This window comes from Athene noctua, chromosome 19, assembly GCF_965140245.1.
Source record: "Athene noctua chromosome 19, bAthNoc1.hap1.1, whole genome shotgun sequence".
Lineage (NCBI taxonomy): Eukaryota > Metazoa > Chordata > Aves > Strigiformes > Strigidae > Athene > Athene noctua.
The window spans coordinates 6,772,801-6,783,782 of record NC_134055.1 but is presented as its reverse complement, the minus strand read 5'-3'; the positions used below and the strand labels follow the sequence as shown (position 1 = coordinate 6,783,782).

At 50.2% G+C, this 10,982-nt stretch overlaps 1 protein-coding gene across 2 annotated transcripts; it reads right to left on the bottom strand.

Annotated features, from left to right (window-relative positions):
* Window positions 1-201: 201 nt before the first annotated feature.
* Window positions 202-9,646, bottom strand: LOC141968179 (argininosuccinate lyase-like). Of its 2 annotated transcripts, none has more exons than XM_074922594.1 (17): window positions 9,558-9,646; window positions 9,388-9,450; window positions 7,174-7,368; window positions 6,242-6,325; window positions 5,856-5,912; window positions 5,200-5,297; window positions 4,465-4,542; window positions 4,095-4,172; window positions 3,611-3,663; window positions 3,111-3,173; window positions 2,782-2,896; window positions 2,225-2,309; window positions 2,013-2,072; window positions 1,657-1,740; window positions 1,308-1,388; window positions 955-1,061; window positions 202-443 (listed from the first exon to the last, which is right to left on the bottom strand). In XM_074922594.1, the coding sequence occupies exons 2-17, from the start codon at window positions 9,409-9,411 to the stop codon at window positions 293-295; spliced, it is 1,413 nt and encodes a 470-aa protein (XP_074778695.1). In that variant the 5' UTR covers window positions 9,412-9,450; window positions 9,558-9,646; the 3' UTR covers window positions 202-292. The 2 variants fall into 2 exon arrangements, with proteins under 2 accessions (XP_074778695.1, XP_074778696.1); XM_074922595.1 differs by having other exon boundaries at window positions 5,856-5,909.
* Between the last annotated feature and the right edge of the window lie 1,336 nt (window positions 9,647-10,982).

Sequence of the window (10,982 nt, the reverse complement as noted above, 5' to 3'; positions counted from 1 at the left end):
CTCTGTGGACACACACGAGCCTCCATCACCACATGCACTGACATACCTGCTGCTCTCTAACTACTAGGCCCCTACAACTTGACACTGCATAACCAGCTCCTAAGCCAGGTTCACACATCAGTGAACATTTCCCCAAGCCTCACAAGGGCTGAGGAAGCCCAGCTCAATCTTGCCCCTACGAAGAAATACACAAAACAGGAGTTTCAGTGAACTACATACACCCCAGTGTTTATTAACTTCAGATTAGTGTGATAGGCATGCAGTATTGCATCCATGGGCTATCCCCTCCCCTCTAGGCTTGTTCCTTCAGCTTCTTCAGCAGCTCCCTGAGCTGCTCGATCTGGGCAGTCACGCTGCTCTTGGCGGTACCGCCCATGGCCGTGTACTGCTCCACGCTGTTGACAACATTGAAGACCTGGGAGACGTCGCTGCCGATCAGGGGGCTGGGGAGGCAAAGAGAGGGGGTGTCAGTGAGTGCTGGGTGCTGTTGGCTGACTTTACATGCTCACTGCCTGCAGAGACGGGGCGGGGGGCGGGAGTGGAGACGGAGCCTTTTTCCAAGGGGAAGAGCCTCCTGCAGCCCTGCTTCTGCACTTCTGGTGCCTGACAGTAGCTGCTTGTGGCCAAGCAAAGAGTCAGCTCCAAGGGAAACCTGAGGAAGTTTGGAGGCAAACTCACTCTGGAGGGCTGGTGCCTCCAGGCCAGGGTGTGAGTTTCTTGCAGTCTCTCCCAAGAGCTGGTGCCCAGGCCCTGCTGGAGCTGATGGCAGTGATGTTGTCCCCCTTTAGTGCTTTCAGGCCCAGCAGTAGCAGCATTGATATTCAGGCCAGGAGGATTTTGGGGTGCTGTCCGGCCCAGGCATTTTGGGGAAGGGCACCAGGAGGAGCCCCATACAAAGGGAGGCCGATACCTGCCTGTTGAGGGAAGTGATGGCACAATAATAGTGATACGAACCTGATGCTCTTCAGGTCCTCCAGGGTGAGATTATTGATGGTGACACCTTTAGACTCGGCGAGGTGGACGGCCTTCCCAGAGGCAACGTGGGCTTGTCTGAATGGCATCTGCAGTGAGAAGCAGAGGCCGCAGTCAGTGACCAGGCAACTGGGGTGTTTTTCAAAGGAAAAAATGGATGTGCTGTCTTTTTGGTTGGCTTGTTTTCACTTAGGGCAATGTCATGTGTATCCAGGTTTGTTGACCCAGAATGATCATCACCTGGGGACAGAACAGAAGGCCTCATCTCAGGCCCTCACTGAGCAGTATTCTGCATCCAAAGGAATCACAGATCCAAATGACCCTCTGATACTTACTCCTTTACGAACCAAGTAGAGAGCCAGGTCAGTAGACAGCATCTCAGGGCTCAGTGCCTTCTCCATGTTCTCCTTGTTGATCTGCAGAAGGAGAGTCAGGGGGAGACATTATCACCACCTTCTCCTTGGGAACATGTTAGTGGTCACAGTGAGGGGCTTCATCTGGAAGGGAACTGCCTCTGAAAGGACACTCTGACCCCCTGAACAGCTGACACTGGAGACCTTAATGAGAAACATGGGTGAGCCACTGAAGGGTCTTCATCTAAGGACAAGTCTAGAGCCCTTTTACTGTGTTACTCACAGAACGTGCACCCCAACCGTGTTCAATAGTGAGAGGCTGGAGCCTTACCTGGAGGGTAGAAATCACTCCAGTGGCAACCTGGAGCACAGCATTCAGGGTGTCCACAACATCAAAGACGGCCTCCTTGTCCTCCTGCGTTAGAACAGGGATGGAAATTGCCGTAAGACAACCTGATGCATCCCAAAAACCCACCGGCTTGAGCAGCCCAGCCAGCAGAGCCGGCATCGTCCAGGGGCTCCTGCTTCGGCCGGGGTGTCAGCGGCAGCACGCCGTGCCTCAGCCCCTTCCCTGCATCCTGCACCCAAGCAGGGGCTGTGCAGGGAGAGGTGGTGGAAGACTGCTCAAGAGCAGAAGATGGCGGTGTCTGCTCAGAGGGATGGTGTGAAAACTGAGACCTGTTTTACCTGCAGATCCTTGTTGTAGGTACTTGGAAGTCCTTTGAGAACCATGAGAATAGCAGCCAACTGCAGAGAGAAACGGGAGGCAGTTAGTTACAGGAAGAGAAGCACACTGCCCCGGCAGAGCTTAAGGCTTTACAGGGGCCAAGGAGGAGGAACATTCTTCATCCCCGGTAGGAGCAGCTTCCCCATCACGCTTCTTTCTTTTGCGGGCTCACCCGTCCAAACACGCGTCCAGCTTTGCTGCGGATCAGTTCCAGGCTATCAGGATTCTTCTTCTGAGGCATCAGGCTGCTGCCAGTGCTGAAAGAAAGGTGTGTGGAGTGTAACAGTGAGCAAGACCCCAGTCCACACAGACACGGGTCATGCAGCAGACTGACCCAGCCCTCCAAAACTGATGTGTTGATTTTGGACCGCTGCTGTGAGCTCAGAGAGTGTGGCTGTGCCTCCCTGAGAGACAGGAAATCTGCCAGGGCTGCAACCCTGGGTAGCCAAGGGCGGGCTTTGGCAGGCTTTCCCAGCAGAAGAGGAAGTTCTCTCTGCCAGCAGCTGCTGGGGAGGAGTGTCTGCTGAGTTCAGACTTGGTTGAGTTACCAGAATCAGAAATAAGTGATTGTGGCTGAGGGATATTCACCCTAAGGCTGCCTTTCTGCCAAAATCTTAATGCTGTGTCAGCCTTATGCAGGAGGGAGACCCCAACCACTGGCTCGTTCTCTCAGGAGGGCATTGCTGAGGAGGAGGGGCTGAGGGATGGGTTCACTGCCCGGAGACCAACCTAAAAGCATCAGAGAGTGTCAGAAAGCCAAACTCGCTGGTACTGTAGAGGATGAGATCTTCAGCCATCTTGCTAAGGTGGATCATCAACAGGGTGGCAACAGAGAGAAATTCCACTGCAGAGAAGGCAAGAAATCACGGGGTGAAAAAGGTGCTTGTTTGCTTGACAACCCAGGGAGCTCTGACTAGAGTTTAAACATGATCAGAAACAGATTCTATATAATTACTTCATAGTGAGGGATTTCAGTCCCTTAAAGAAGGTCAGCTGGGAAGGTCTCCCAAGTCTGCTTCTAAAATAGCAGTGGGAAGATGTGGTTGGGTTGTGCTTACCCACAAAGTCTCTCTCACTAATGGCATCCATGCTGTTCAGGCTGATGGAGGCAAAGTCCAGCTCTGTAAGGAAGGTGATGGACAGAGGAGGTCAGGTTTGGCATGTCTGGAGCTTGAATGCAGCAGGCTGCCTCGGCATGCATGTGACTGTGAGCCCTTGTTTTCCCAGGAAAACAAACATGCTTTGCAGGATCTTTATTATTAGTAGAGGTGGCCAGTGTGCAGCAAAGGTGGTTCCATTTATGCTACCACCTTACAGGCACCTGCTATCTCACTGCAGCAAAAGCTTTCTGACTTACCGAGTCATTAGGAGCTGCCTCCATCTGTGTCACTGAGCATCAGATCATATTTTTTATTACTTTATTTATTTATTACCCTCCATCCCCATGTTAAGTTGCAGCAACACATCCAAAGTAAAATCAGGATAATGTGTCAATGCTTCCCCAAGTCCCATTTGTTATGTGTAATCCTGTGCCTCTCAGTCACAGGGAGACATTTACCACTACGCAGAAGCTCTCTATCAATTTCCAGTGGGTTGCCAGCCAGAGCACCGCTGCCAGGGGAGAAAGAAACAGAAGTCACACATGATATCCTGTGTATTCCAACTAAAACTGAGCTCTAGCATGCAGTGATGACACCTCTCTGAAGATTTCCCTCCCCCAGTTCATTTTGGCATCACACAGTGTGGCCTGAGTCTCAGCAAACTGAACTCTGGAGTAAACCAGTGCTCTTCCAAAGAAGATATGCTTGATGAAAGTCTTGTAGCTCTTAATTTCAAGGAGGGAGGAGAACAGTATCTCTGTGGTGAGAATCTTTCCTTGGAACTCTTCTCTTTAGTGAGAGAAGCAAGTCTTGTGCCTTTGCAGCTCTGCAGTGCATGTGGTATACAAATGCCAGTGGTTCAGGGGATGTAAAGATCTGGCTCTTGGCCATTTTGCAGAGCAGTGTGAAGCCCAAGGATTACACAGAAAGTAAACTTTTTACCTTCCCAAAGGCAAAACGTTGATCCTCCTCTTCACTTCTCCCAGGCGCTCAGAATCACGGGTCAGAGCAACAGCATGGCTAGGGAAGGACACGAGAGATGAAATACCTCAAGTCAGAAGGTGTCACCCGACCCAAGAGGTAGGAGCGGTCAAAGAATGGAGCACACAGGGTGTCAGCCTGCGCTGCCCACTCAGTGCTGGGGGCCCTCTTGGTCAGAGCCCCGCAGGAACACGGGGAGCTGCAGTTCCAGCTGGCAGGGTTAGCTCTGGTTTGTCACCACCCCCGGCTGCCCCTCAGAGGATGATGCACTTCTGAGCAGGGCCCCAAGGGTGGAGAAGGCTTCCTCCAGCCAAGTGTGAAAGGTGCTTACCTGAGCAAGAACTGGCTCCATCTGATGGGCTGAGCTTTCTGCAGGTGGGTGTAGCCGGGCAAGATAACATCAATTTCTCTGCATGTGAAAGGAGAGAAAGAGGTGAGCAGCAGCTGTCAGGATAGAAGGCAGTGGCAGGCACACGCCAGGGGTTTCTGCCAAGGCCACAAAGAGAACATCTTCAGCCTGTGTTGTGCTGAAGCTGGTCTGTCTCTTCCTCACCCGTTCACCTTTCACCCTAAGCACACTGGGTTCAGATCTCCCCATCTTCCAGGGTGGTGTGTCTGCCCTAGGCTGCCCTGGAGAATTGCCTGGCATGGTAATCCCCCTGTGGCAGGCAAAGATTCCCCAGTCCACCACCGGTTTGGAGGGTGGTTTGTGAGGAGGAGAGTTAGACTGGGCGTTACCAGAGCTGAGCTTTTCCCCTACAGAACAACTTGACACATGTTCAAGTTCCCCACTCCTTCAGATGGATTTGGTGCCTTCTGAAGTCTTGCGTGGACCTGCCACCTCAACTCCTTTGCTAGGACACACTGGGGGGAAGAGGAAGGCCTCTGTGATGTGAACTGTGGAGAAAGGGGGACTGTTGCTTTCCCTGTGCTACCACACCCTGCCTGTCTGTAATGTCCTCCACAGAAGGCCCTGCTGCTGCCCTGAGTGGTGTCAGTCAAAGAGCAAGCCTAGAAGTCTCCTGGCCCTGCCAGGCCAAGGCGATGGATATGGAAAAGGACTTACATGGCAGCACGTTCCACCAGGGTCTTAATGAGCTGCAGGAGGTGAGTGGAGATGACAGAGAGGGAATTCTTCATGAACAGCTTCAAGTCGGTCACAACCTGTATGAGATTGGCCACCGTCAGACAAAGCAGAATGTGACATACATAGTGACCAAATGCTGTTCCCCAGAAAGGCTTGGCAGTGTTATTCCCTCTGTGTTCTTTGTGATGGGAAGGGACATCTTCCTCTTACCAGATGTCCCTTACTCTAGTCATTGATTTGTGAAAGCTGCAGTATCTTGATTTCCATGAACAGAACCAAAGCCCATTGTTTTCAGTGGGCTTCTCTGTCAACTTTGGATTAGAAGATTTCCAACCAGCACAACTCGATCATCATTAGAAGGACTGATCCTGAAAGATGCATGGCACCCAGCTACTAGTTATGGTTTCAGTGGACTTTCAAAGCAATGTCAATTGAAGTTTGGCCTTTTACCATCAGGAACCAGTCCTGTGGAGCCTCTTCCCCTTTGCAGTTGAGCATTGCAGCATCACTAGTTTAAAGCCCTAGGGAGTTCGTGCTGGAGAGTGTCATGGCATGTGAAAGATGGCATAAAGAAATTTGATTAAGGAACTTAGGAAGAATACAGAAGAAAGAAAAACATCCAGTTCTGTACATACCTGATCATTCCTGCTTCTTCCAGTGTGCAGCTTTCCTGCTAGGTCTCCAATCAGCTGCTGAAGACAAGAGGAGGATTTCTGTCAGCATCTCATATTCTAAGCAGAAGATTCCACATGAGCAGACCTCCCCCCTGCCTGGGAGGGACTCGGCTCTAGCAACCTGCGAGTAGCCGTGGGACCTCCTCTGGGGAAAAGGGCAAGTTTGGGAGCTATGCTTGTACAGTGCCTCTTGCACAAAAGGGCTCTTGGAGACACTTGTTTGTGCACCTGGGGTTCCAGTGCCACAAGGTCCAGAGGAATTTCAGAGAGGGACAGAGGCACATGCACTTAACGTCAGGCAGATCTAGCTACAGAGGAATGGGAACAAGAGGTGAGAGGATCCAGACCTTTAGTCTGCGCTCATTGGCAGTGTGGATGTCCTCATCGCTTTTGGCCACGACAAAGATTCCTTTAGACCATTCCTCAGAGATCTACAAACACCAGCAGAAACACCAGTCAGCCACCACGGTTACCCTGCTGCGTGGGGGGGCTGTAAGTGTCCCCAGCAAATACCAGCTTCTGCCATCCCAGTGCAAATCAAAGTGTGAAGTTATGGCTCTAGGAGGATTTAAGCACTGCAACAGAAGAGCGAGCTGAAATGTCAGTGATTGCTTTAGCATTGTCCACAAAGATTTTCCTATACAAATATTGTATAGAGTCACCATTGTCCATGGTGGGTGAGCAACAACAATGGATATTTTAAAAAAGCGCTTAGCTGCTGACTTCTCTTCACCCCTATACAATGCTATGCATTGCCTCCTACTTACTTGGGCCACCAGACTCAAAAGGATCCCAAGTGCCAGCAGAAAAAGAATACTCCTAATTCATACTGAAACAATTCCTGGTGAATGTTCAGCCTGAAGAGGATGGGCAGGCAGGTCACAGCGAGCACACCTCAGCGAGGCCCCAGGGCTGCTGTACTGGGCACCGGGAGTGTGCTCATCAGGGCTTCAGGTCTCCCTGGGTGCTCGTCAGCTGGTTCACATCCTACTGTTGGGCTCTGGTGCCTTTAGTGGGATGCAATCTGAGCATCCATCCCCTGCCCAGAATGTCTCCAAGCACACAGAAGGCAGTACACTTGGGCCTGTCATGTATGTGGTTTAGAACAGCATCCTGTTTCAGGAAAGCACTTCAGCACATGCCTAGCTCTAAGGAACAGGACATAGGCACATTTATAGATGTGTTTTAGAACAGCAACTCAGGGAGGCTACCACAGATGCTGTCTGATAAGGAGCCATTTATTCCAGCACACATAACAGTTTGTGAAGGAAATAAATACCTTTTCCAGGCCACCCAGGATCTTCTCCAGCTCAGCTTTAGATAGGATTCCAGCCTTCTCCAGGGCTTTGGCATAAGCCATGCTCCCCTGGATATCAACTTCAGACAGTCTCTGATCATAGGTAATGGAAGCATTGAGCATCTCCATGACCGGATCTGTGCTTCCACTGAATCTTCCTCCCCAAAGTTTATCTCCCTGAAAGAGAGGAGGAAGCAAATCAAAAGAGGCCTAATAACTTCAGTTAAGTTCCTATGCACTATGTAACTTCCAATGATCTGTTTATCCAGCACAGAGGCCATGCTCAGCTATGTCTGTTCAGTGAGGTAGCAATAATCAGAAAAGCCCCTGGGCTTTAAGATCTTTGGCAAGTAGCTGAAGAGGTGGAAAACATATCACTGTCACTTGTGTTTAGCCCTTGAGCTGTGAGGTCTGGCTCAGGAATCCTCCAAAACGCTTTACCTCTTCAGGGAGTCCTTGAAATTAATTTTAGGGCATATGGTGCAAGACCAGCGTGGATTTCTCTTTTGAGGCAGCTGCAGGACAACAACCCCTTGACAGCCTTTCAAAGGGGGGAAAAAAAGTAAAGCAGTCAGTGAGGAATATAACAAAAGCTAGTATCCTCTAAGTCCTTTTTGTGCTGCTAACAGAGAGATTTTTCTTTGACTGACAAAGAGCTGTGGGCCAGTACAAGCCATATTATGAAGTGTTTGAGGTTACTGTTTGAAGCATCTCTAGAGTCCATGATGTGCTTGCAATCTTTAGCATAAAATTAGCATAAAACTGGTTAAGGTAGAGACTGCAGAAAGGGAGGTCTGGCTACCTTTCAAAAAAATAAATCAACAAAAAGGTTTTAAGAGACATGGAAACAAATGTTGTTTGTCCACCCAAACCAAGATTCATATAGTAACCTCACACACTTAAATGTGTCACATGCATAACTACTTCACTGGGTGACCAAAGACAGGTACACAATTCCAGCTATGCTTCACAGCAGGGTGCATGTAAACTTTTTTCACCAGCGATTCAGCAACTTACTGGATTCACTAGCTAAGAGCCATGTATGTCATTTGACCAGAAGCTTTTTGCTTGCCCAGGTGGGACATCCCCTGAAGCCCTAACTCTGGCAAACTTACACCAAAATGGAATTTTACTTGTGTAGAGACCTTACAACTTATCCAATATTTCAAAAGCAACTCTCCAGTGCTAGCAGGCACAAAAAAAGAAATCTGAGGACATTTAAAGGAAGAACCTAAATACAACTGCCATTGCAGAGCAGACAATAATTATGAATCCACTTGATTTTTTTAAAACACCCGTATCGAGTCTCTTCTCATGCTGTACACTCCAACTACCATGGACAGCAGGAAGCTGACAGGACAGTTGCAAACTAATCTATGCCAGGGCTTTATCAGTCACACAAAGCACTGTTGAGTAACCTTAGAAACTTTTTCCACAGTGACCGTCTCCACGGTTCTGCCGATCCGTGCTGAAACAACGTGCCGGAGAGGGCAGCAGGAGAGAGCCTACAGACGTAAGAGTATAGGCATGTGCTTCTCAAGATCTTTAAGGCAACTTTGTCAGAAAGCTGAGGGAAGGCAGAAGCAGGAATCAGAATTGAGAAAGAAAAGTGTTAGAGGTCCTCAGTGTGCATCTGGTCCCCACAGGAGCATGGCACAGGGGATGCTCAATTAAAGGCCAGTACCAGAGGCTAAGTGCTTGAATGGGGAGCAGGTATAACTTCAGTATCATGGGTTTCCATCAAAGTAGGTAGCAGAAACACTGCAACACGTCCATTTGCAATCAGGAAATCAAAACTGAAAGATTAACTTTAGCTGACTCCAGGACTCTGGTTGGAGAGGTGGCTAGTACAGTCTGACAGCTGACGGACGCTTGTCCGTAAGCCAGAGCAGAGGCTGTAGTAGCCATTTGGAAGGCAGAAAGCGTGACTCACTGACTAGTCACGTCTCACCTCAGAAACTGAAAATGCAGCTTTTGTATGGAGAAGTGTTTACACAGGCTGCTGTAAAGTATCTCCTGCCTAAACGCAAGTCATCAGGAATGAACCGCGTCGATTATCAGTCTCTTCCAGGTAGAGGGAAGAGCCTGAAGGCTACGGCAGGCTGCTCAGCCGGGACTTAAAGTTTAACTCAGCTGAGCTCGCGTCTGCCAGAGCACCCCGAGACCACCCGCCGGAGAAGCAAAGTTCATCCTCACCTCGGCTGCCATTTCGGACGACATTTTGCTGGTTGGTGCAGCGATCCCGGCAACTGGTGCAACCTGTGGGACAGCGAGGGGAGGTGGGTCGATGCTCAGCTCTGCCGCCGGCCCCGGAGCAGGACTGGGGGGTCCCCGCTGCCCTCCCGGCTCCTCCGGGCCCCGCTCACCTGCTCCGAAGGGCAGCCCCGGCCGGTCGCTCGCTGCTCCCCGGCCCCGCCAGTCCCGCTTTTACACGCCTCGGAGCGGGGCCGCCGGCTCGTCCCGCCCCGGCGGGGCGGAGTGTCCCCGGGGCCGGCCCCGCTCCCGGCCCCCGCCTCGCCCCGCCCCGCCGCACGGGGTGGTTTTGCCGGAGGGAGGGTGCTGCTCCGGCGTGGATTTTTCTCAGTGTGCTGTCGGAGGCTCTTGAGGGAGTGCGGAAAATGCATCCCAGTTTTCTTGTTCCCTTTCGGCTCTTTCTGCCCTTTAACCAGCCCTGTTGTCACAGGACCGTAGGATAATTCAGGTAGGAAGAGACCTAGTCCAGCTGTCTTTCCTATATTCTTCTCTGTCCTACTCTTCATCCCCTTTCTGAGTTGAAGATGAAGTGTAGGGCACAATGCGACCGCACGATTAGGGCGTGCTGCGGTCTGCAGCAGAGAGGACACCGGGCGAGGGCCATGGCTAGCATCAAGCAGCCGCTGGCTACCCAGCCTGAAAGAGCAAGTTTGGGGTTTTGTGTTTTGGTTTGGTTTGGTTTGGTTTTTTTCAGCTGGGTTTCCAGTGTGCTGCCTTCGATATCAGTCCAGAATGAGGCTTAAACTCTGTGTCTGGATTCATAGCCAGCTATTAATTTACTGCTTCTCAAACATTTCCCCATATGATAATTTTTTTCTGGGGTGATGTCTCTGTTCCCTTTCAGACCTCCAGGCTTGCAGATGCACAGACCATCATGCTGTCTACACTCTTTGAACCAGTGTTTCTGGGTTCCTTCCTCTTCTGAAGTCCCTTCTCTTGTCATGTTCATCTTTTATGAATGTCTTTGTCCTTGTTCTGGGCTTTGACAGGAGGTTGCTGAGGATTTGGAAAAAGAGTAAGCACTAGATTTACATCCAGGGTGAATCGTATACAGGGAGAGGCTTTTCCTCATGGTGTTTGTGGTAGAGGCTCAAGGTTGGCCATGTGGAACATGCACAACCTTTCAGAGACTGGTCTCCTTCAGAGACCAGTTGTGACCCACGGGGCTAGAAAAAGGAAGATGGGATTTCTGTGGCACGTTCAGAGCTGCCCTGTATCTACTTTGCTATTTGTGTTTTCACATCATTAACCCTATGTATGTGTGATACATGACAGCTTTGATTTCTAATTATTACCTGTATTTAAACAGTTACATGGTTAAATATACCAGTGAAAGCTCCAGTTTCTGTTCCATTAGCTCCAGGCCTTTTGGTAATTTTTTCCATTTATCTGTACGGGCATCTCTCTGTAATGCGAGGAGTAGAAATGATTGAAGGATCACAATGAAGTTGTTTTGTGTTGCCTCTGGCAAAGAGGACTCCAGTCTAGATGGACACATTTGGATATTGCTGTCTCAAATTCATCCACGGTGCCTGCAG